This window comes from Aspergillus tanneri (assembly GCF_003426965.1).
Source record: "Aspergillus tanneri strain NIH1004 chromosome Unknown AapTan_1_pilon_pilon_pilon, whole genome shotgun sequence".
NCBI lineage: Eukaryota > Fungi > Ascomycota > Eurotiomycetes > Eurotiales > Aspergillaceae > Aspergillus > Aspergillus tanneri.
In genome coordinates this window covers 4,211,700-4,236,888 of record NW_022984628.1, presented here as the reverse complement: position 1 = coordinate 4,236,888, position 25,189 = coordinate 4,211,700, and the positions used below count along the sequence as shown (strand labels likewise).

General features: G+C 48.2%; 6 protein-coding genes across 6 annotated transcripts; all 6 read right to left on the bottom strand.

Annotated features, from left to right (window-relative positions):
* Window positions 1-33: 33 nt before the first annotated feature.
* On the bottom strand, window positions 34-531 carry ATNIH1004_003387 (uncharacterized protein; the record flags this gene model as incomplete). The annotated part of the gene is made up of 2 exons (XM_033568065.1): window positions 34-277; window positions 458-531. 2 exons carry the CDS (start codon window positions 529-531, stop codon window positions 34-36), a joined length of 318 nt encoding a protein of 105 aa, XP_033430060.1.
* A 2,182-nt stretch (window positions 532-2,713) lies between these two features.
* ATNIH1004_003386 (uncharacterized protein) lies at window positions 2,714-3,648 on the bottom strand (the record flags this gene model as incomplete). The annotated part of the gene is made up of 3 exons (XM_033568064.1): window positions 2,714-2,736; window positions 2,856-2,942; window positions 3,018-3,648. 3 exons carry the CDS (start codon window positions 3,646-3,648, stop codon window positions 2,714-2,716), a joined length of 741 nt encoding a protein of 246 aa, XP_033430059.1.
* A 954-nt stretch (window positions 3,649-4,602) lies between these two features.
* ATNIH1004_003385 (uncharacterized protein) lies at window positions 4,603-6,402 on the bottom strand (the record flags this gene model as incomplete). Its single annotated transcript, XM_033568063.1, has 4 exons — window positions 4,603-5,207; window positions 5,274-5,424; window positions 5,513-6,318; window positions 6,387-6,402. The coding sequence occupies 4 exons, from the start codon at window positions 6,400-6,402 to the stop codon at window positions 4,603-4,605; spliced, it is 1,578 nt and encodes a 525-aa protein (XP_033430058.1).
* Window positions 6,403-7,175: 773 nt separating this feature from the next.
* ATNIH1004_003384 (uncharacterized protein) lies at window positions 7,176-11,627 on the bottom strand (the record flags this gene model as incomplete). Its single annotated transcript, XM_033568062.1, has 9 exons — window positions 7,176-7,436; window positions 7,494-7,597; window positions 7,650-8,358; window positions 8,412-8,774; window positions 9,888-10,557; window positions 10,616-10,908; window positions 10,958-11,136; window positions 11,190-11,289; window positions 11,343-11,627. The coding sequence occupies 9 exons, from the start codon at window positions 11,625-11,627 to the stop codon at window positions 7,176-7,178; spliced, it is 2,964 nt and encodes a 987-aa protein (XP_033430057.1).
* A 1,644-nt stretch (window positions 11,628-13,271) lies between these two features.
* Window positions 13,272-14,517, bottom strand: ATNIH1004_003383 (NAD(P)-dependent alcohol dehydrogenase; the record flags this gene model as incomplete). Its single annotated transcript, XM_033568061.1, has 4 exons — window positions 13,272-14,217; window positions 14,270-14,277; window positions 14,338-14,463; window positions 14,512-14,517. 4 exons carry the CDS (start codon window positions 14,515-14,517, stop codon window positions 13,272-13,274), a joined length of 1,086 nt encoding a protein of 361 aa, XP_033430056.1.
* Window positions 14,518-15,591: 1,074 nt separating this feature from the next.
* ATNIH1004_003382 (Type I Polyketide synthases (Type I PKS)) lies at window positions 15,592-25,186 on the bottom strand (the record flags this gene model as incomplete). Its single annotated transcript, XM_033568060.1, has 15 exons — window positions 15,592-16,745; window positions 16,800-17,002; window positions 17,055-17,117; window positions 17,167-17,755; window positions 17,822-18,131; window positions 18,185-18,295; window positions 18,354-18,440; window positions 18,688-18,729; window positions 18,778-19,202; window positions 19,257-21,955; window positions 22,011-22,915; window positions 22,973-23,641; window positions 23,690-23,851; window positions 23,903-24,487; window positions 24,548-25,186. The coding sequence occupies 15 exons, from the start codon at window positions 25,184-25,186 to the stop codon at window positions 15,592-15,594; spliced, it is 8,643 nt and encodes a 2,880-aa protein (XP_033430055.1).
* Between the last annotated feature and the right edge of the window lie 3 nt (window positions 25,187-25,189).

Genomic DNA, 25,189 nt, shown 5'->3' with positions numbered 1-25,189 from the left:
TGATCGTCTTATTCGAAGGGAGATCAGGATTATCTATATATAGAGAGTAGGGAAGCCACTCGTATATTGACAAAGGGCCCCAAGGACATCGGTCTGGCTTGCTTTTTGTGCAACGATAGCTGAATGCTTCGTAGGAACTACCTGCGTCGGGAAGCCGTCCAGAATGGGATTGGCATAGGGAAGTTGCTTCAACGCGATTATGCGGATGCGAACGTCCACGGCTATGTCCTGCAGGCGTTCTCGGTTCACATCGAATGCTGGTCTATCCAAGCGGGCTCTAAGGTGCAAGGATTTCAGTCAGCACTGGATCAGTCGTGTCTCAGAATATCGCTATAATCTCTTCCCTTCCTTAACACAAGTCCCTCCGCCTTCCCAACTGGTGACCTTGATGCGGATGTCTTTGTTATGCTGAGGAGTAATGGGGGAAGAGCTGCGAGAAGAAATCTATTTTACTTACCGTTTGAGCTCTTTGAGAGAGTCTCTGCCTTTCTTGATCAAGAAGAGGATGTTATCAACCTTAAAGAGGTCCATTGTTTCGGTCCCACTCCACGTTTGTGGATGGAAATAAGTCGCAAATACAACCTATAAGCGAACGGAGACTTCGAAATTAATATATAAACCATTGAAAGGAAGGTCACACGAAACCAGCCATGATATCAATGGACCGCAAATTATAGGGCAGTTTGGGACAATGTTTAAATAGTTATAACAGTAATAAAAAAACCCACTTACTCTAGTACCTCCTTCCTGGGCATATATGTGCCATATGCCGCATTATTAGATTGCGGTTTTTTAAATCTAGTAAAACCATATATGCTACCAATCAAGGATATGTCGCAGCTTATATTCGCATTTCATGGCTTCGTTATTACCGGTATTATGTATTCAACGGAATATCGATTGGCTACAGGGGCTAAATATCGAGAGCTCTGTTGGCACGGGAGGTATTAAGAGCCTATATATAGCAACGGTTCCTAAATGTTTTACTGCTATTTAAATTAGAGATGTGCTTGGCTGGCATCCATAGCGGCATGCCACTGGCATGGTACCTATCCGGAAAACAGTGGTTTTAGCCGTGTTGAGTGGGAATCATTAAAAAGTGAGCTCGTAATATCCTGTGATGTTATTTTTTTTTTTAATTTTTCCGCCGGCGGCCCTAGGATTACTTAATATTTGCTGACCTACTAACTGCCTAATAGGATAAAAAGGTGGTAGAACTGGCATGAAATAATATAGTTCAGCGAACCTTTTACTTTACTTAAAATCTCGTGATCGTTTCTTTTACCCTGTTCTAACTATACTACCGGTGTAAGTGTGGTTATGGCTTACGCCTATTATGAATATTTACGACCAACTTCTAGCAGATTCACCGTTGTTAATATATACATAGAGCCTGGCCTGGGCAGATTCGCTATAAGCTCGATGGTATTTATCTGCAAATATAAATCACACCTACTCGGACAATGGAGCACTGGTCTTAAACTCTCTTTTCTGCTGTTTCCCGAAGAGTTTATTACTACTTTGTGCATAGGTAGTGCTCCAGACGATAGTAATATAGCAATTACAGTAAGTTTTTAATAATTCTAATATTAGGGCGTGAGCTGACTGTACTAGTTTATATTAAGTAAAAACTGCTTTATTATAATTAGTTTATTTGCTATATCGCAGCTAGTGGCCAACGTGGCCGGTATCGCAATACGAAAGGTAGAAAATCTTGATATTTTGGCTAGCCAACTTTGCTAATAGAAACAGTCTTTATTAATAGCCCTAGTGTTAATTCACCTCTTATTATTTTTATAATTTAAGCTTTCTAATCTACGGCACAAGGGCGTATTACTAGCCTTCTGCTGTACTGTTTGTTAGGGGCTGACGCGTAGAACCTATAAAATAGGCTATGTACAAAAACAAATCGTTGAAGGAAGGAAAGGAAGGAAAGTTGTAAAGGGCTCGAGCCGTTTGACTGTTGTCCCCGTTGGTCCCATTGCCCCATGATGGCTCACACCACGTGACTTTTCCTCTTATTTGATTCCCTGTCCTTTTCCTCTTTCTACATTGGTCCTGTGGCGATAATGACTTGCCCGCTGAGGTCAGGTATGTCGTGTTCAGGTGTGCATTGTCACAGGGCATTATCGGTAAAGATGCGAGATTTGCTGAGGTAACGACAAGTGCATATTTCTTGCGTGAGTGACCAGGAGGGTGTGAAGGTTATATGCAAATCCACTATACCGACCTGTGGTGGTATGTTCATGATCCAGCGCTAACGCAACTGGATGATAGTTTCTCTTCCAATCAAAAACAAGCAGTCGAAAGATTAATGTTTCTAGCGCCATACAACGGTGGTTTCTAAGCGGTTGCGTCAGCTCCACCTAGTTTGTAAGATCTAATCATACGTCGACAAATGAGACTAGATGTTTTACTCTTCCCTGCCTTTTAAGGTCCGTGAGAGAGACCTCTATTCTATATCTAACAAGAGGTAGAAGACAAGAGAAAGGCAAAGCGCTGCAGGTAGCCTGAAGAGGCAGGGAAAGAGCGAAATGCGCTGATGTCTCACGAACCCGACAACTAATGCCCCAGGCATTGTGCCAACAGCAAAAGCAGGAGAGACCTGTGGGGAGACCAATATATGAGGCAATTGCCGCAGATTGTGAGGCTAATTAGATATCCACGAATCCCGTACATACATAATGTCAAACACGCTTTGTTTAGTGCAGCATTAAGTCAAGGTATAGCCTCCGTCTATGATGATATTCGCACCGGTCATATAGCAGCAGGAGTCGCTCGCCAAAAAGACGTAAGCCTAGATACGAATTAAAACGGACACCGCAGTGTGTCTAAAAGGATGAAAGTACGTACACCTTTTAGTTCAGCAGGGTTGCAGATCCGTCGACCTGGTATCATATTTAACCACTTCTCAAAGAGCTCCTTCGGCTGCAGGGTGAGCACTGTAATCGAAACGCGTGATGTCAGAAAGTTTGCGGCCTCGTTGGCTATAGGTTTTTGGCTAGTAGGAGACTTACTCTTCGTCATTATGAAGCCGGGAGAAATGCAGTTGACCCGAGCAAAGTCCGTCCATTCAACAGCCAAGCTTTTCGCTAGTTGTACCGCCGCAGCTTTTGAGGCATTATATGCAGCTTGTCTCTGCGGGATATTGACGAGGATAGAACTGATTGATGCAGTGATAATCAGATTGCCCTTACCCTGCTTTTTGAAAATCTTGCCAGCAGCCTGCGCGGTCCACATTACTCCGTCGTAGTTGACTCGATTGTCACGGGCCCAGGTGTTTTCATCATACTCGAGATTAGGGCAGTTTGTGCAGATACCAGCGTTTGCAACCACTATGTCCAAATGACCGTTGCCAAACTCGGTTGCAATCTGTTCGATAGTGGTCGCAATCTCAGCCCGTGAAGTAACATCTGAATGGTAAGCCTTCACCCTCTGCCCTGTCTCTGCAGCTATCTTTGCAGCGACGTCAATTGCACCAGAGCTTGAAGTGTAGATCAGGGCAACGTCGGCTCCAGCTTCAGCCAAACCCCGAACAGCCTCTTGGCCAATACCACGGGCGCCACCTGTTACGGCGGCCACCTTGCCTTTAAGGGAAAATTGGCTGAGCACATGCGTGTTGGGGTCCGGTGGCTGATACAGAGGCATCTTGAAGGTAATCCGATGATCCGTGGTTGAAAGAGACGCAATGTTAAGAGGATAGAAATATTTATAATTGATAATTGGTTGGTCAATCTTCAGGATGAAAAGGGAGCCGTCTTAAATAATGTAAGACAGTGGTTCTTCTAACCAGGGTGGACAGAGTCGTGAAATTACCATTGCTTTCTTTTAGAAAAGGCGACCATATACAGAACATTCACCCGACTGCCGAAATGGGAAAAAATACGGCGAATTGAAGCATATCCGAGCTCCCTTCGACTTAATAACCGCAGAGTTGATTCCTGATACACTCTCGGGCATTAAGCCAAGCACTAGAAACGATTAACTATCACCAAAACAGCAGGTCGGGGTTTCGTTATGGAGACACGATGTTCTGTGCTTGTACTCTGCCAATGAGTCTTCACTCACACTTCACCGCGAACGCGGCCGAGCTTATCACAACAATAGCAATTTATCCCAACATCGTAAATTTCCGTTTATCTTTTCTACTCACTGACAGTACTTCCGTAGTTTTGAGACCCGGCCGATTTGGGGAGGTTCGGCGAGTCAGGGATCTTTCGCCGTTAAAATGAAACTCAACCTCACTGAATTGTAGATCGCATCCGGGATTAGACTCGACCGCCATTGGATCCCTTCGCATTCTGACAATTTGAGCTTACAGTTCGAACATTGAAAGGATTTCATTCTGATCTACCATCGAACGGCCGGCTGTTAAAGATAGAATAATTCTCTCTTGGTGCCTAGGGAGCATTATGACTGTATGTGGACACAAGTAACAATAGTTCTTAGCTTCCAAAGTCCTTAACAGTCATTTAAAAGGCCGTGTTTTGTTATCTGGGTGCAACTCGATGAGATATTACATACAGCAACCTCTGAAAATTGACATGCATGCAAGCCAGAAAAAGAAAAGTGACCTTTACAAGCTCCCGTTAATGTCCACCGCTACATAAGTGGAGTAGCCTTCACGTACAATTTGGTCGGGTTCGATGTGATACGCTCAAACTGACCAAAGTTGTCCTCTATCGGGCCATCTGCCATTTTCCACTCAAACGACATGACCAACGCCGCCAACGTGATGCTGATTTCCATATACGCTAAATTACGGCCGATACAGGCCCTTGTGCCCGTCGTGAATGGCATGACGAAGTCTTTGAGGTTGCGTCTCTCCACATCTGTGAAATCCGGATTATCTGCGAGCCACCGCTCGGGGATCCATTCTCGTGGTTTGGAGAACAAGCTTGGGTTGGCATGAAGCTCGCTCAAAGGGGATGACACAGTCACTTCCGGTGCGATACAATGACCGGCAATCGTGGAAAAACCAACAGTTCTTCGTGGTAATCCAAATCGCTGGGGTGTGAGGACACGGAACGTCTCATCCAGAACTGCCCTTAGGTAGGGAATTTGGCTAAGGGTCAAGTATGAGGCAACAGGCCTTTCGTTGGCTGGAATATTGTTCATTAAGGCTGTGCGCAGTTTAGTCTGTACCTGAGGATGGGTAGCCAGAACCAGGATATTGTTGGTCAACGTTGTTTGGGTGGTGTCATTGCCTATCGATACTAGTGATTAGATCAAGAAGCATGACTGAATAGATGATAAGAAGTGAGCGAGCACACCTGCATTCAGCATTACGCTACTCTCTGCAACAATCTCCCACATTGGTAATGGCATGCGACCTTTTTCATCGGCCTCCACGGGAAACTGTGAGAAGATATCGGGTTCCTCAGGAGAGAACTTAAGCCGTTTATTTGTCTTGTGTCGTGCTATCTGTAGATGAATTCGTCAGCATTTAAGCATCAAAGTTGAAAGATGTCCGTTGATTTCGCCACATGGAAGACATCTAGCCACGACATACATTTCCAAAGTCTTCAGCCGAACGTGTCAGTTTGGACATGCTTGTCAAAAGGCGAAAAATGTTGTATGCGAAAAGAGGAAGGTGGGCGCAAAAAACGCTAAACCATACACCAGTTTGGAATGTCTCCATGGCATGTACTTCCTTCGTTTCGCCGCTGGGTAATTCTGCAATGCATAGATCATCGCCCTTATCGAGGAATCCAAAGCTTTCTGACCACATCATTGAGCTGATGGCATCATAAGTGAACATGTTAAACCAGGGGCGAACATCGAAGCTGCCGTCTTTGCGGGTATCGAAGCGATCTGTCACTGCCACTTTCTCGCCTTTCGCCTTATGCCCCAGGCAGTTCAAGATCTTCTGAACGCAAGTTTTGACACGAGGCTCCAATGTACCGACATTCTTGGCTGAGAATATGGCTGCAAAATACTTCCTCTTCCTCGCGTGGTCCGCGCGGTCTGTTGCGTCTGCCATGTTTGGGGTGTTGCCAGCCATGTTACTGTAGAATATGTCCTTGACTATATTTGCTTTTTGACCGTAAATGTCTTTGTAGGCAGCTGGATCAGTAAATGAAAGGTGGTTTGGAGAAATCCTGACGACGGTTCCAAGTTTCTCATGTGCGTTCTGAACGGCCTTCCATCGTGTGCCGTACCAGTTGTAATACATCAGCCACAGTGGGGTGAAGGCAGCAATGCCGCATGGCCCGGCGGCAGGATATTTTCGAACACCTTTGGCGTCTCTAAAATAGATGGCGATTGGAGACAAAAGAGCAATAGCCAGTGTAATGAGCCCTACATGGGCTATGTTGTCTGTATACAAGGTCAGAGTCATTTCGAAAAGTGGTATGATCTGGCGTGCGCCCCTAGCAATAACGTACAATCGAGAAGCACCATAATGGTCTCCAAGATATTTTGTGAAGTTTGCCGAGCAGACTTAAGATATCTTCAGGAAACTTCCAGTATATAAGGGAAGGCTTTCGTCTTGCAACTGACGACATGCAAACTGTCAGCAACTTTGGGAAGAAAGGAAATCTGGCAGACCATACCTCCTTATAAAGGATTCTGTATGTATTGCTCAGTGCAAGTTATAATCGGAAACTTCAGATTTTGTGAAGATCAGTAAGAGCATTTACTGTGTTAATGAGAAGTGAAGTCGTGACAGAAGAAGTTACGATTTATAACTGCGATTCTCAGTTCAATGAGATACATTCTGGTACTACGCAAACAGGACACTAACCGTCTGAACTGAGTGAGACCCATGATCAGAACACCAGACTAGAACACCCACGCCTTCCTTGAAACGACGGAACTGTGTGTCTATGTGAAGAGCTCTCAGATTCGGAGCTATTTCCTCAATAAGGGAATATTTCGGAACTTGTTTATCGTGGGGAGGCAAGTTCCGACGCGGCACTTCGCCTTTTTTTCTGGGGAGTACCATTACATCAATTCTATCTTCCGTATATATATCCGTGGATTATTGAATGCATCTAGAGTGCTTCTTCCTTTGATTCCTAGAGTATCTAGAAATGTGCGCCATTTTGTTTCATACATTTAGCTGAGGAATACCATTGAATCCACGCCGGCAATCTTGTCAAATATCTCAGTCCATCAGTGACTAATCTAGTTTGATGGGCATGAATTTTACTAGTTATATTACAATATTTATGTCAAGTAGACACCTCATCGCTCGTCCAATGCCGCCGCGTGCCGTTCCAAAGACCCTTGAGTCGTGAACAACTTGTTTGATTCGGCCATCCAGTTTCTTCCCACAGAGAAATAAGCATGTTGAGAATAGCACTCTGTTCTGCCCTTCCCGTGACAAACTGAGCGCTCCAGGCAACAAGGTGACTACCATTGATTTTCACGCCGCAGTCTCCTGAAGATGATGTTGTACCACATAGCCAACGGGCGGGCATAGCAATCTTCTCCTAAAGGCGCAGACGTCAGCTGAGAAGTGAAGATATGAAGATATGATGTGGGCTCACTTCTATCGCCCTCGTCAAATTGAAAACGTTTAATCCCTCGGGGATTGTAGGGGAATAGACAGCGAACATGATCTGAGCGGCGTAAAAGAATTGCCATCCAACGCCTTTCAGCGCAGTTAGGGGTTTTGTTCGTAGTGATGTGAGCTCCGGACTTACAGTGCCACGGTGCTAGATAACGCACATCTGGAAATGTGTCATTCTCTCCAAACTCGATATACCAAGGTTGGAATGATGCTGGAAGATGGTCTCTCCACTTGTATATTGCGCCCTCCAAGCTCTTCATCTTTGAGGTGATATCCACGGCAGAGTCCGTCTGTCCCCAGAACACAGTGCATATCTCAGCCAGCAGATAGGTGATGGCGTTAGTGTAGGCCTCATCAGTCATTTTGCTATTTTTAAAAAGATCTTGCAAAATATTTGATCTGCCTAATTCAAAAGGAGATGGCCTCTCCAGCATGAAGGAAACTCGGATACTGCCTCTTAGGTATGCCCAAAATGAAGTGCTGGACAGAGAATCGTCAAATAACGACCATTCATCCAAGCAGACCTGAAAAAGAGTGGAGCTCCCATAAAGGTGATGTTGGTGATCTTCACCAAGCTCTAGAAACTGTTCGGACATGCGAAGGAGGACAGTTGTGGCAAGAATAGATCCGAGTGGGTGGCCTTCGTGGAACGAGGTGAGCATAGGAGTAAGCTGCGTCACTGCCCGATCATGCAAGCTTTCTTTGATCCGACTTGGGATGCGATTATGCAAATAGAGCACCTGTGACGCATACGCCAGACAGGCAGAAAAGAGCGCCGGTTCATTGGCTGCAATTTGTGGGACATGGATGCCGAAGAACCGATTTGGAGATACTATGTCCAACTAGAGTTCTCAGCTCCGAGTTCTGCATCCTCCGTACAGATGGTCTGGCTTACCCAAGGTCCAGCTGTTTGCAGGTAGAAACTATAGATGTAAGCTTCTGCTTTATCAGGAGTGGCATGAGGTTGAACGCTCAATATCGTGGGGTTGGATAGGGATGGTGTATTCGGAAGGCAGGTTGTAGGCAATGAAGCCTGGCCAAGGTTTTCATCCAAAATAGTCGTGTCAACCGGGGCATTCTGTACGAGAAGCCTTGACCGAGTTGTCGACGAGTTAAAATCCCCTTGTAGATAGCCAGACTCCAGGGGAATGTTTTGTCCACTGATTCCGATGTTCGGGGATCCGTGTACCTCGGAATCTTCCAGGTTCTCCGGGGCAGAACTCGGAGAGGATGGTTGTGGGTCCGATGATCGAGTGCTCTGTTTGTTAACCCTTCTTGACGGGGGTATGAGAGAAGTCCGAAATTTGAACTTCACAGGCTCATAACTGCAGTTTATCAGATACTTTGACCTTCTGCAATTGGAGCACGAGGGCTCCTTTCGATCACACCGGAGGTGGCGTTCTTTGCACGGATTGCAGGATTTTCGGTATGCATTGCGGGGCATATTGAGCTCTTTTGGTCAGACGACATCAGGATACCTGCGGCATAATTATTGCTACATCCCCAGATTGTCATCTCGCGTGATTTGGCGGGGGCCGAAGTGTAATGGCACTCCGCTAGGAGTTCACGTTGGAGGCCTACCGTATTCGGTATGGTCACGTGGAATAGCTTAGTCACCCTACTAAATAGGTTAACTTAGTTTTGCTTTCCCGAGCGCCAATTCGGGATTTCGGCTCGCCAATATTTTAGCCGCCTCCCTCGGCGAAAAATAACTTTTTTCGGAAACGATCATCCTGTTCTATGTCTCTGTCTGTCGGGTCTGCATATCTCAATTATTTTAGGACATGAAATAGCTTGCCAAGGCTCATTGTCCAAACAGCCTTCTTGTCTAGCTTCTTCGCAGATTAAAATGACGGTCTTGCACTGCCCATCGGCGTATACTTCGACTATTTACATGTCCGGCAAAGGAACAGGATTATCGGTCCAAAAAGTCCAAGTCAGCTGCTCGTCGACATTGCCTCCGGTAACAGAACTCGGAGCTGGAAACAAGGTTTTATACGTGTAAGGTTATTTTATCAATTTGGGAGCCTGTTTCAGCGTCTCAAGTGGGGATTGTGTCGCTGGAGACACCTGTAGGGACTCATTCCTAAGGTTGTAGTTGCCTCACATGTTCTCAGGCATTCACTGAAAGATATTTCAAGAGGTAATTGCGGGATCAGGCATTGGTGTTGCATATGAGCCAGGCTTTAATGAGGGTTTACGGTTGAATCAGACGCCATAAAACAATCCTGCTGCCGCCGACGCCCGAACTTTCCTATTTCGCAACATCTGCTACTCCATCCAATGTCTTGATGATGTTGTGAGTGCATTTGGTCTGTACAATGTTTCCGTTTTACACCTCATTGCTTATCTGCGTTTCTAGATGACCCACCGAGATGTCTTTTTCATGCTCTTCCTCTACAAGCTGCAAGTTTTCCCGACCACTAAGAGGATTAGCAACATGTTTTGACACGGACGCGACCGAAGCTGAGCATCCGCCTTCAATGAATAGATAGTCGACTTCTTCCAGAGTGAGATTGGTAGTCTCCGGGTAGAAGAAATAGACCAGAGGAATGAAAGCAAAGTTAGTGCACATAAAAATGAGGTAGGCCTTCCACTTCAGGCGATCGATAATAGTAGGCGTGATCATAACAACCGCAAAGTTCCAGAGCCAGTTTGAAGAAATGCCAATAGCTGTTCCCTTTGCTCTGGCATGCAGAGGAAGAATTTCTGGCACGTATGCCCAAGGTACAACCGCAGCAGTCGCGGAGTAGATGATCATGTATGCGAAGAAGAAGGCGATACTTGCCGAGGCTGTCGCGTGAGTTAAGCTGTGCGAATGATCAGGGGATTGGAAGCTGAGCAGTATGGCAACGAATAGCATGCAGATCCCGAGACCAGCGGAGCCGTATATCATGGGGCCGCGTCGACCCATCCGATCCAGGAGGAACGAAGGGATAGCTGCGCCAACCAGGAACATGCAGTTGATCACCCCAGCGAGCAACTGGGACATGTTATGCGATAGGCCGACGTTGTCTTGGAGTGCAGATGGCATGAAGTACCTACAGTATGTTGATTAGAATTCACCAGAATTGTAACGCTGATTGACTGTGAACTTACACGATGAGATTGATACCGCAAACTTGGTTCATGAATTGCATGCCCCAGGCCAGAAGCACTCGACGACGGGTTTGAACCTCATCTTTTTTGAAGATCCGGGTCCATGTATACTCTCTGTGGTCTTTTTCGAGGTCGATAACTTGTAAAATATCTCTTTCTTGGGTAGTGATCCCTGGATCGCCGAGTTCAGCGTTCCATACATCACAGAGAACTTTACGCGCTTCGTCGTAGCGGTCGTGATAATACAGCCAACGGGGGCTCTCCGGGATGCCCAGAACAAAGAAGATCACAGCCTTGTTTTCGTTAGCACAGGCTTTTGGAGCCTTAGACCTGGACTATTACCAGAGCGAACACAATCTGACATGCGATAGGCACTCTCCAAGCCACACCTCCGTCGAGGTGAAGCATGCCGTAGTCGAAGAAATATGCAATGACAATGCCAAGGCCGATAAAGAAGACTTCAGATGAAATGAGTTTACCGCGCTTGTTGGCATCGCATAACTCGCTTTGGTAGACAGGGACTAATACGGAAATCAGCAGTTGCTCAAGCTATATGCCTTTTGTCAAGCAATACCGGTTGAAGTTTCCACACCAGTGCCAATGCCGGTAACATATCGCGCAATAATCAGATGAGGCACTGAGTACGCTGTGGACTGCAGTATAGCTCCGACAATCTTAGGTCATGTCAGTTACAGTTCCGAGATGTTCTCTAAGGGACTCAACCTACAATCCAAACCATTGCAAACCACATAGACATGCGTCTGCCCATCTTCTCTCCAGTAAAGACGGTCAGTATGCATCCGGAGAATGCACCCAAATTATATACGGAGACGATAATCCCCTCGAGACCACTGTTCGGACTATGGAAGGTGCTGATCCAATCTTCATTGTTGACAATGCCGCCGAATACACCCTGGTCATAACCAAACAAAATGAAGGCCATTGCGCACGTAAGGGTAATGGCCGCCTGAAGGGTGCGCCCTCGGCCAAACATAGGGAGTTGAGGAACCATGTTGAGTATGGTTTTGCGGATCTGAGGAACCGATTCTGAATAAGTGAAAATAAAGAATCGCTTTTTTCATTTTATAGCATTTAGAGTTAACTCTTGCAATCCAGAGACGAGATGGCTTTTCCCCGACCTACGCGTGCCTTTATGGGCTGCGACAAGTAAATTTTCGGAAAACGCACTTGACGTAACAAGTTTCCGTATTTCCCAGTGGCGGAAACATGGCATACACATGTTATCTGAAATAGGAGATTTTCCGCCGTGAGAGTGCTTCAATGGTTAAAGATCAATTGCCCCATACCCCGCCTCCAGCTTCCCCACAATGATGATCTGGGGGTGACGGGGGGAAGTCAGACCTAATATGTTGACACAGTAGACTGGGGTAATCTGTCTGGTTTGCGAAACATCGGCGGGCTTCGTTGTTTCTCTTCCCGCTTTCAGGTTGTCTGCAGCTGCTTCAGCTTTCTCTTATCTCCCCATCTCCGTCTATAGCGGGGCAGTCTTGTTCTCCCTCTTTCGAGAGCATCGATCCTGTCAGCTTCTCATAAAGAAACACAATTCCTTGGCTTTCTTTTGCACCGAGAAGAGTTTGTAGATATCAGTTCACTATTTCAATTTACTGGCTTGCACTCTTGCCTCGCAGGCGCTCTAGACGACAGGAATACTACAAGGCCCTTTCAAACACATAGAATCATATTCTCTATCTAGCGAAGCTAAAATACTCATCGTCACCCCACATCCTCTTGGTAGCGTCCGATAGCTTTCTGCTGCTTTATAGCTTCTTTCTTCTCATCCCTAGAGAGTCTTTGTCGGTCTGCAATGATCTGGCCCAGCGCAAACCGTAGTTCTCGGGCCATATTGGCAGCATCACCGCATACATAGAAAACGGTATTCTAGTCAAGAACGTCGGCGACTCGACTGGCGTTCTCATGTAGCTTGTGCTGAACGTACACTTTCTGTGATGTTTCGCGCGAAAATGCAGTGACGACTTTCAGCTTATCACCAAGTTAGTGTTCTGGTTTCTACACAATTTTTTTTAGACTCAATACTTCCATGAAGCGAGTCCTCGGAATACCTTCCATTTCTCCGTGGAGAAAATCCTCATAACGATTGGCTGTATAAGAGTAGATAAGGACCAAATTTCTTTCCCTAAGCGACGACCTAATCTTGTAGTAGTAAGCAAATTTATGTGTAAAATCAATTTGGACACCGTGTCCCTTTGCTCACATTAGAGATTTTCTTATATTAGGTGTTGCTTATATCCGTGTTTTACTGCTAAGAGATCTTTCCTTGGATAGTGGAGCCACCGCGAGCTTTTGGTTTTTTCTTGCTAAATTCGGTGAGCTAGAAAGAGTCCAGCAGGACCAATGGATTTGCCTGATCAAGTCAACAAAATCTCCTTTGAAGGAGGGTTCTCTGCAATATAAATCTCAGCGATCCACTTTCTCTTCTGAGAAATACAGTTCCGCTGGGATTTTTCAATGGAATGGGCATTGAAAAAATGACGACGATTGGGGGTGGACTTAAGCCGCTACATCTATCCTTTCCCGATTTGACTGACAACATGTTTGTTTGGGTTAATGCACATGCTAGCGAAAGTATCAGAATAGAATCTGTATGTGGACATGGGTGGAAAGTTCAACCGCGATCCTACTGCACACCAGCAATCATGACTTTGAAAACGTCATGTCTTCCAGCCTTGACCAACTCGAAGGCTTGTACCGCCTCCTCAAACTTGAAACGGTTTGTAATCAATTTCTTCACGTCAATCTTACCACTGCCAATCAAGTCAATCGCAGCAGGATAGCATCCAGCAAGGTATCTAATAGAACCTTTCATGACTAGGCCCCGGGTGCAAACTGCGGTAATTGGGAAGAGGATGTTCTCTTTACCCATTCCTGCCTGGACAAAGGTCGCGCCTCGTTTGGCAGCATATATGCCCAGCTGAATGCAAGGCTCGGCACCAGAGCACTCCAGAACAACGTCAAATCCTTCTTTGATTTCGAGTTGCTGCTTCATGCTTTCAGCAACCTTTTCTGCATGTTCCATAGGGTCTGCACCAGGCTCTGCCTGAGGAGGAATGAAGGAATGGTCCACGCCATAAGACTTCGAAATATCAAGCCTAGACTGAACGATATCAACAGCCACGACCGTCTTAGCACCGTAAGCCTTAGCGACAGCCTGGCAAAGGGCCCCGATAGGTCCACATCCCAGAACTAAGACGGTCTGGTGGGCACACAAATCGGCAGTTTTTGTGATGGCGCAAGCCACCGAGAGAGGCTCCACCATAGCCGCTTCCTCCAGGTCCATCGAATCTGGTATTTTATAGCAGAAATCTGACGCGTTGATGTAGTACTTTGCAAGAGTTCCATCCCATGGTGGGGTCGCCGCAAATGCCATGCTGCTGCAGAGGTGGTAGGAGCCCTTCCGGCAGTATTCGCACCGTCGACATGGAACGCCAGGCTCGATAGCAACGCGGTCACCCGGCTTTAAGTGAGAGACCTTATGTCCTGTCTTAATGACTACGCCGGAAGATTCATGACCAAGAACCATGGGGCCGGTGAGCGTGTAGTCGCCAATGCGACCGCGTTGCCAACTAAAGACCACGTTAGATTAAGCACCTCATCGCAACGGGAGAAATTCCATACTAGTGAACCTGTCGATTCTGTTAGGACAGATATCAAAGACGAAAAATATTTAGGAGGGGAGCACTCACATCACTTCCACAGATACCAGTTTGCGCAACATAAACGATCACATCGTAAGGGTCTTGGAGCTCTGGCTTGGGCCGGTCCTCAATCACAACATCTCCAACCGCGCGCAGGACAAAAGACGGGTTCTTCTATTGTTAGACAAGAATTGACTGACGGGGGTTTCAGGACTGGATTACCTCCATGGTGATGATATGTATCTGGCTGGGTCTTGGTCGTTTTATTATCCGCCGACGGAGGATATTGGGAACAGCCGGGCAACAATTTATACGTGCAACGCAGACCGTAGTAGCAATGACCTATGTGAGATCAAATTATCTTCATATCGGACCCTGTAGCCTAGTCGGGGTGGGGAAGCTCCCCGACAAATTGGTGGTAAGGTACCTGGAAAGGAAATTTGACGGATTTGCTACCCTTCCTTGTATGCTCATTTTATTTACCATATTTGGGCATTTTTCGGCATTGCAACCGGCCCCACAAAGTATCAGGTTGTTGTAGAACTAATATGGGTCTGGTGATGGTAACTCAGTGAGAAGTGGAGGAATTCACATTTAGCAGAAGAAATAGCATCCAGGTGTTGATATTCTGTCCCAAACCATCCAACAAACAAACACATACTTCAATAGTTTTGGCACCGCCCTCATCTACACTTTCAAAAATTCAGGAGATCCCTTTTTAACATGCCCATTTCAATCCCCCAGGCAAGGCTATCGTTGTCACTGGAGCCTCAACCCCCGTGGAATTGGGTTCGGAGCAGCTCACGGATGTGTCGAGATGAGCGCAGATGTTGCCATCACATACTTAACAAGCAAAGGAAAATGCTAAGAAGCTCGCTGACGAGTTCAACGTCAATACTCGCGTCTCCCACTGTGACATCACTGACTTTATGACAACTCAGACATACTCCCCCAACATCAATGGCGAACTACACAACGGGTGAGATTGGTTGAGCCGAAGTTTTGCACTGGCTCAATTGCCTCATTGTCTCATTTGTTTGAAAAGAAGCCTCTCGTAGAATTGGAAAGGATTCAGACAACGGTGCGACACCCTCACTCCTTTCTATGCGTGTACTTAGTTAAACATAGTTCGGAACGCCGTTCCTAACGAAAAACTTAGGCTGACCGCTGCCTGGTACTTGCTTTTGTACGGTCGATGGTGGAAAATCATTGCAAGCGTGTAGGATATCTAGTTCTATTTTATGAAGTATGTACGAGAGTTAACATAATAGCACTGTCTAATTAACTCTGTGCAATACAAAGTCATGAATGTCTATCAACGGGAATAAGGAAGGACGAAAAATAACTATCCAACTCGTCCACCTGGTCTGGAGCCGCCGTCTTCCCAACCCACAGATCCGGTCGAACAACTACCACAGCACCAGTAACATGGTCAACCCCGTAAGAAGAGTGTGCATCGTCTTCCGGCGTGCGATCATCCGAGATAACCACGGCGCTCTCTTTGAGGGCAGCCACATCGTCACCCTGGAGTCGCTCCTCCAGCTCAAACGGTGGGCCTTTCGCGACGAGGAGAATGTTAAATCGCCGGCTACCACCGAATCGGTTAAAGAAATGACTCTCGTGCGCTAAAGCCTGAGAAAAAGCGGCGAGTCGTGTCCTCACAGGTCCGAGAAGATCAGATCCAAAGACAACAACGTGGAACCGGTTAGCTCCCTTCATCTTATCGTATAGATAGCCTGTTGAACCCGTGCTGAAGCACACGCGAGGGCTAGGGGCTCGCACTCCGTTACGGAGCACTGTTGGTTTTCTCCCCGTCCCGACGGTAGGCTCCTGTGGAGCGATGCAAGACATGCCATACTCGCAGTCAGTGCCTAGGAGGAATTGACTGTACTCGGGAAAGAAGGTTCGGATGAACTCCAAGTCCTCCTGTCGCTCAGCCTCCTCTTCGCTGGTATGCCGCGTCTTACCGTTCAGGTGGATCTTGTGGCCGTTGGTCTCGACCCCGTTAGTAACAGAAAGCTTCACTCCATTATGATGTCCGTGGTCGTTTGTCTCTGGTTTGCCATGATTCCCGTATGCAGCTCCGTTGCTTGCTCCGTTAGTCTTTGCCTTGGGCGCTTGGGCTTTGCGGGATGGATCAAATCCGAGATCCGCGCCAGCTTCGTAAAGTCGTGCAACAGGGAGCTCGGAGTTGCAGACGAAACGAAGGTATTTTCCTGATGTTTCTATGATTCGGACGGCGTGGAGACGGCGTTCGCGGTCGTAGGTCGGCATGAGGGAGCTTATATCTGCTGCACCGGAGGCGCAGAGGCCAAGTTTCCAGGCGAGATTGGCCGAGTCGAGGATGGAAGCGTTAAGACCAAAGGCGCCCATCACACTATGGACGTGAGCAGCATCTCCGGCCAGGTAGACGCGCAGGTTCTCAGAGGAGAATGATCGAGCTACGCGCTCGCTGACTGTGGTTTTTCCGTCAGTACGTAAGTATTCTTTGAATAAGAGTATAGGCTCACTCTTCCAGATTGCGAACCAGCTCAAAGGCGCCGCAAATTTTAGCTTGTATGGGGCAAATATACGGTTCGCTTGCTCCAGAACTTCTTCGGCAGTAATGGAGTGAACGTCCACTCGACCTCCGGATTCCTGAAAATCAATGTCTCTTGCAAGTCTGGATTGAGCGATGGAGCCGGTGCTCGAGACGTCCAGCTGGGTATACAGACTGAGCAGAGTTAGCATGCCTTCATATAATGTCCTTTGATGGTCAGACTCACCGGATATATCCCTGCTCACGAGGAATAATCACACACCCACCATGCTTCGAATTGATCACGGATCTAGACCATCTCAGCAGCGGCCAAATAGGGAGTAACGGATCACACTAACCCAAAAATCCACGCATGAGGATAGTCCGACTCGAAAACACAGTCCATAATACCCCAATAGATATCAGTACTCACTCCATCAAAAGGAATCCCAAGACTGCGCCGAATAGAACTCGCTCCTCCATCGGAACCGACAAGGAACTTGGCTTCAATGACCTCGTCTTCACCAGTCGCTGTGTTGGTAACAACGCTCTTGACTGGATGCGAATCGGACTCGTTTCCCTCAACCTTGTACTCTTTCAGGACAGTGGTACGGTCCACTAGCACCTTGTGTCGGTAGAGGTCTCGCACGTAGATGCGTTCAATCTGGCCCTGTGTGATAACATGCAGTCCACGGTATCTCGAGTCCGACTGGTGGGAGCGAGCGTGAAGCAAAGGTTTTCCGTTCTTGTAGATGGCCGTTCGCTCGATCAAGGGGCCCTCTTCCGCAACCTCTTCTGCGAGACCCCAGGTTCCTAGTGTTTCCAGGAATCGTGGCTGGACACCGTCCGCTCGTCCAGCCAGCAAGGGAGCAGATGCTTTGTCGATGATGCGGACCGATAGTCCCTGGCGAATTAGACTGGCCGCGATTTGTAGGCCACTAGGGCCGGCTAAGGTACGTCAGATGTCAGTAAATGCTCAATAAAGCTCTGTCTGAAGCCCATCCAAGATCGTACCTCCAGATATTAGTACATCTACCTTCTTTTTCGGCTTCCACCAGCTTGGCACCCCGTGGGGGGATGCAGTCCCATCGTATATCGTAGGCCAGGTCCGGAGGTAATTGAGTCCCACATCGTTATGCACAGGCGAGGTGAGCAGCTCAACAGAGGGAGGAACACTGTAGTGCGGCTCCTCCTTATCCCAGGTGTCTGCATTCTCGACCTGCCAGGGATTCGTGTCGGCCGGCTGCCGATATCCGTTCGCGAACGTGAATCCACCAAGTGTTGTGGCCATGTTGCTTGTTAGTCGGCCTGTATTTGCAGCTTCCTATATTCCTGTTTAGTGGCTTCCCGTCTTCTTTTGATATAGGGAATTAGAACTAGACCATTATCTCTTCGCCCCCGTTTGCTGTTGCGTGTGCCGGGAGGCATAGCTACTTCGGTCCCTTCACGGTAGGGAACGTACTCCGGCCCTTCAGGGTAGGGAATGTACTCCGGGTTTAGCATGAGATGATATGAGCTCCTACAGGAACGATGAGGTAGATCTTACCTCCTGAACAATGTCAAACCGGGTGAAGAAGTCTGGACGTTGTGGAGGTCCCGCCATGTCTGCACGCTTGCTCCGTGCCGGTTCTAGCTGTAGACGCGTTATTCAAGCTGCATCCTCGAGAAACCTATAGTGGCCTGCTTTGTATTGACCCGTTATTCCCCATCAGAAGCGGAATAATACCTCACTTATTGGATAATATCGTTCCAAATACGCCTAGAGGTTACATGGATGTGGGTCACAAAAATCATATGCATTTGAACAAAAACTATAAGCAGTGAAATCTAACTTCACACCATGTTCAAGACATTCAATTTCCAATTTCCTACCCCCTCACATAGTTATACGCCTCAACCAACCTCTCCGTCACCTTCGTAACCTAGAAACTGTTAGCTATGTTAAGAAAACTTTAGTGAGATAAACTTACATTCTGTAGCTTAAACGGCTCAAAATGATTACCTGGAATTTTCAACACATGCATCTTACTGTGAAGTAGCATGTTCCACTCGGATATTGACTCCTGCTGAGCTGCCTCGTTCTCCAGCCAGGGATACTCAACGTTGCAGAGCTCAGTCGTGTTCAATGTTTGCTCACATTGTAGTAGCACAAAAGGAATGTCTGTCTGTATCTTTGAGGGTCTGTATTCTCCTAGCATTACCGCGTATGATGTGAACTGCGTCCGAAGAACGACGTGGGTCCCTGCATCCAGATCCTGTAGTACATACCGGATTACAGCGTCCGGCAGAGGCTGGTGCTTTATTGGAGATGGGGAATCGATGAAAATAACACCCTCAACTTGGGACATCAGATGCTGTGCAATTTCAAATGCCAATACACCGCCGAATGACCAACCTGTTAAGCCTCTGTTAGAATCGTGCTTCTTTTAGCTCGGAAATTAGTACCTACCTCCGATAACCACAGGCCCGTCAAATGTAGAACGGATTGCATCCGCATAAAGCTCAGCCATTTCCTTTAGAGTCGTGATCCTAGGAGCCTTAAGGGTAAGACTCGGACTAGAAATCCCGTAGAGTGGGAATGGAACTCTTTTCAGCTTGGAGTACGGAGCTACTGATCCACTGCCGTCGTGGAAGAGAATCAGGGGGACAGAGTCTGGATCTCCTTTTTGTAGCAGGATGGGCCTGATGTTATTCCGCAGTCCATCTCTGCACCTATCTTTTGGCTTCCTCATTCTCACAATAAGGTCCTCAAGCTCTCTGACGGTGAGATCACCATGGAGCTGTTCAGCAGAAATCTCGACCTTGAGCTTTTTCTTGAGCGCTTGTCGGAGCTCCATAGAGAGCAGAGAGTCGACTCCATATGCACCGAGTGGCTGGTCTGCGCGCAGTGAAAACTCTGGAATCCCGCATACCCCCGCTAGGATCAACTTGATCCCACTGCGATCTGGATTGTCGTTGCTTTTGTCCTTCTCAACCATATCTCTGCGGCTGCTTGTCCGACGGCTAGGCTTAGGTCGGATCTCCGTTGGTAGTTGCGGTCTTGTACCGGTGAGCTTCTCTACCTCACGTGTAAGGTCCCCGACAGTGAGGATCTCCATAATTTTTGAGCTGTCTAGCTGGACCATGGGGAGGTGTTTCTGGAGAGTAGCACCGATTTCAATCGCCATGAGGGAGTCAATTCCGAGTTCTGATAGCAATGTAGATGCACTTGATGGACCGAGATCGATACCGCAGATTTTGGAAATAGCTCTGGTGACTAGCGGGGCAATTGACACTGCTTCATCGTCAGTATTGGGAGGTGTCGAAAGCGGAGATTCACCAGTGGAAGCGCTGTCATCGGAAGATGCAGATGAGACTGTAGAGCTGCTGTCTGCAATGAGTTGCAGCCTGAGATTAGTCTGATACCGAGATAAGTGGGTATGGAATGCCTTCAGGTTGAGTTTTTTAAAATGGATACCCTCAACAGCAGCTACGAGGCGTCCACTGGAAGAAAGAGCGTACGAGTCGGCGATAAGCACATTCTCGTCGCCGTTCAAAAGACTGCAGTAGATGGAGAATGTGTCCTTCTGATCGACCTCGTGAAATAGGATCAGGGCAGACTCGACTTTGGTACAAATGTAGACCTCGGAGTTGGCGGCGCAATTGTTGGCCATGAACCCGACACTGTGAAGCAGCGTGTCGATGAACGCAGGAGACAGAACGCATTTCTGGTGAACGATAGGTAGCTTGAACGTGCCATATCCCTCCAGGCCTGTATCTGCTACCGTGAGTTGGCGGATGGACCGGTAGCTCTCCGCGTAACGCACAACGCGGGTGAAAATAGTCTCGTAAAGGATATTGGTGTTGAAGGTGTCGAAGTGCTCTCGGCGCAACTTCAGATGGGACAGCTGTCGCTGGATCATGGCTGTTTTCCGTGTAAATGCCTTGGTAGTGGTAGCGATGCTCTCGAGTGATAATGTGCCCGAGCAATGAATGATGGAATTATCCGGCTGCAATGGCGAGTAACTGGAGAACTGGAATGGCTTCTCTTTCTCCAGCCGCAGTTGAACAATCCGGTCATCGGGCGAGACACTGTACACGAGTGGGTTGTCAAATGTAAGATCAGTGATTACAATCATCTGATCAGGTCTGACCCCGTTTAGCGACGCTGCTTCAACAGCCATCTCATGGTAGATTGAGGCAGGGCAGAGAGCAACTCCTCCCACAACGTGTCCATTGATATACGGGGCAAGACACTCCACTGGTGTTTCAAACAATTTATCCTGTCTCCGCAGCTTCGTAGCGAGGAGGCCGGTATCTAGGATCGTGTCTCGTGCACTGGTTGCTTCTTCGTTGGATATTTCGAGTCGAGTCTCGCGGTATGGAACAAAGTTCTCGAACTGTTCAAGGGGGTATGCAGGAGCATCGACGACCGAGGCACCGGTCCCATCAAAAACAGCACGCCAGTTAATGTTGGGAAAGAAGGAAGAGAGGTTGACAGCCGCGCTCGAAAGCGATTCCCAGGCACTGAGTTTGCTAGTCAACGAGCTAAAGAACCTGTGCTCTTCATGCTCCGACACCCCATTGCGAACCATAGGTAGAGTAAGAGAGGAGGGGCCAATCTCCAGGAACACCGCCGAGGAGAGCTCCTGATCTTCAGTGATTGCCTGTAGTAGCTGAGCGAATCTAACTGTATCGCTGGTTTGGCGAACGAAGTAATCCGAGTCCACTACCGAGCTCAGGAATTCACCGTACACTGTAGACCCAACGCGCATTTTGGTAGAATAGTATGTGATCAACGATGCGACCTTGTGCAGTTCCTCCAGAATAGGATCCATAGCAGCCGAGTGGAATCCGTACGGCACTGCAAGGATCTTGCATTTATACCCCGACTGCTTGCACCGTTCAGCGAGAACCTGCAGCTCGACAATTGGACCTGCAATTACGGAATCATGAGGGGTATTCTGGCAGGCCACCTGCAGGTGCGAGAGATCCTCATGGTGGGAGATTAACCGAAGCATCTCCTGGTCGCTCTGATTGCATGCCATCATACCAGACTCCTTAGCTGCACAAAGATCTGCAATGAGAGTGGCTCTCGTTGCGACAAGGCGTAGACCATCTGCTAGTGACATAATGCCGGCAATCACCATGGCCGCATACTCTCCCAGACTACTCAATTATGTTACCTAGCCATGCAATTTGATTTTATGGGCGTGGATCTTACCTGTGTCCAATCACCGCCTGAGGCTCAATGCCCCATGCCCTCCAGACGCTGGCCAAAGCATATTGAAGCACGAAGGTGCCTGTTTGGGACAGGTAGGTGTTGTCGCTCTCTTCAACGCTCACATCGCCCACCAGCATGCTACGAATGCTCGGAAACCCCATTTCTTCCAGTAGGCTTTCACATCGATCGACACATGTTTGATATAAAGGGGACGTTGTCAGTAGCTCACGTCCCATGCCACTATATGCGCCTCCTTGCCCGGAAAACACCATGATAAGTGGCCTCCCTTTTGATGGAGTCCGGGTAAACATAGGATCCCTCAGCTTTGCCAGCAAATCATCCACATTACCACAGGTTATAGACACCATGTGTTCGTAGCGCCGTCGTCGAGCGGTAGCTGTGTAGCATATGTCGGGTAGTTTCAGGCTCGATCTCGATACCTCGATTGAACGCCGGTATGCTTGCACTCGCGCTTTCAGAGCTCTGATAGTTCGAGCCGAAATTAAGAACGGGTAAGCACTGCGTTCAGTAACATGCGAATAACTCGAAGGAGCCTCCTCAACGATCATTGCAGAGTTGGAACCCGCTGCACCAAAGTTATTGATCATTGCCCTCCGGGGCAGGTTGTCTACAGGCGCTTTCCAGTTCGCGCCCTCCGTGGTGATCTGCATATCCGTAGCCAGAGCATCCGCAAGTATAGGGTTGATCTTCTTTAATCCTACCTGAGGTGGAATCCGGTGGTTCTTGAGCATAAGTAGCACTTTAGCGAGACTGGCTGCTCCGGATGCGGCTTCTGCGTGGCCGATGTTCCCCTTGATCGAGGTAATAAACACGCGATTCTGACGTTGGCGAGAGACTTTCCCCAAGACGGACTGAATGCTGGATATCTCGACGGCGTCTCCAGCCTGACTTATGTTAACGTTCATCCTCATCAAGAATAGCTGATTGGGGAGAACTCCTACCTGGGTTCCGGTCCCATGAGCCTCGACCACATCCACGGATGAAGCATCCACACCAGCTCTGGAGAGGGCCGTTCGGAATAGCTTCGCCTGCGTTTCTGAATGAGGGCGAGTGATGGAGCTGGCGTTTGCACTCTGGTTGACTGCAATACCACGAATAACACCGTATATGCGATCGTTCTCCTCTAAAGCATCCGACAGTCGCTTGAGAACAAACACACCGCACCCTTCGGAGCGACAGTACCCATCTGCACCAGCATCGAAGGCCTTACATTGGCCAGTAGGACTGAGAAAGTGTGCTCGCCCCAGGCCCATATACATGTCCGGACTGATTATGGCGTTTGCACCTCCAGCAATAGCAGCAGTACAATCACCGTTGGTCAAAGCCTGGCAAGCTTGGTAGATGGCGATGGAGGATGCAGAGCACGCGGTGTCGACCACCATGGAGGGCCCACTGAACTTGAAACTATAGGAGATTCGACCGCTTAAAAAGGCTCGAAGTGTCCCTGTGCTGTAGTACACGTCGATGTCATCTCGCAAGTTATCCACATAATCCCCAGTGGCAATTCCAACGTAACAACCAAAGGAGTCCTTCTGGAAAGATGGGGTGGAATCGGGGACGTATCCTGCATCATCCAGCGCGTGAAGGGCAGCTTGGAGTAATAGTTTTTGCTATTTCAATAAGTATCTGTAGGTGTAGCCAGGACGTTACAGTCATACCTGTGGATCCATTGATCGAGCTTCACGAGGGGAAATATCAAAGAAGGCATGGTCAAATGCCCAAGGCTTCTCCACGAAATTACCGTAGATTGACCGTAGGCCGGGCTTTCCGTCTGGGTCATCCGATGTATATTCGGAAATCTTGAATCTCGTTTCCGGTATCTAGGACACCATGTCAGTAGATACCCCCGGTAAATTGGAAGTATACCTTACCGTTTGGACAGTATTGACTCCCTTCTCCAGGTTGTTCCAGAGTGCCTCTTTATTGTTCGCAGATGGGAAATTCACAGACATACCCACGATCGCAATATCTGCAGGCGGAGTCTTCGGTATCCCTGGTAGTGAATGATCAACCACGCGTGTATTCTTCCATCGGGTACCAAAGAATGAGCGTGAGTGAGGCCCAAATGCATGCACTTCCGTCCTCAGCGCACGAAAATATAGGCTCTCCCAGGTTAGCTGCCAATTCAGGCTGTGAGTGAGGATGATCCGGACTGCTGTTTCTGCGAGCGTCACCTCCCCCGTCAGGGTCATAGGGCTGCCATCAACCGTTGATCGGACGGGTATGTATACGGACGGTCGTGCTGGAAAAGAGATGGAGCGTCGGGTGATATCCTGTAGAACCATCTGGACCACTGACTTCGTTGTGTCGCCTCCATGGTACCAGCCGTGTACGGGGATGGGCTCCCCATTGCCCTGTGCGAAGTCTTTGAACTGATCAAGGGCTGAAGGCGTTCCAGTGACGGTGATGATGTCGGGGTTTATTCGTGCTGAGAAACAGACAGCGCCGTTTCCGTCCTGGGCAGTTCATGGACGTTAGCGGTTGAGTTTCGTATAAGCGGCTAGGGCACTACGCACCTTGGAGTTAAACTGAACCACGTCCTCTTCCTTGAGTCCACTCACGGCAATTGACCAGGGACGGGCACGCCATTGGGGCCCTGCACGGTCTTCACAGAAAAGGGCCACACGATAACCTATCCAGAATGCCAGTCGAACTGCATGATCACTGCTTCGAATGAAGTCCTCGATCGAGGTGGACGTGGCAATAACGAGAGCTGGTATAACCCCAGAGCAGAAACCCATCACCTCGTCCCACTTGTTCATAATCTCCTGCAAAGATAGTTGCGGCTCAGGAGAGGCTGCACATGCCTCAACATGGTTCAGGTAACTGAGCAATTGGTGAATCAGGAGCGTTACCCCCTGGATGATGGGGTTGCTGTGCTGTGTTGTGGGAGGAGACAGGAGCGACTCGCAGGATGTAAGCTCCGCCAGCTCAATCAGAACTGAATTTTGCCCGTGTTCTTGCTCTCTGGCGTTTACCAGCTCTTGTAGAAATGCATTATAGCATGACGCTAGGACTTTGCCCGCGGTGTGAGATCTCCTGACATGTCGGATGGCTGTGTTGGAAGTCTCCTGTGAGAAGACAGCGCGGCTACCTTGACCCCCGAAGAAGGCCACGCGGTGGATGCCTGGTGTTGAATTAAGTTTATCCCCCATTCT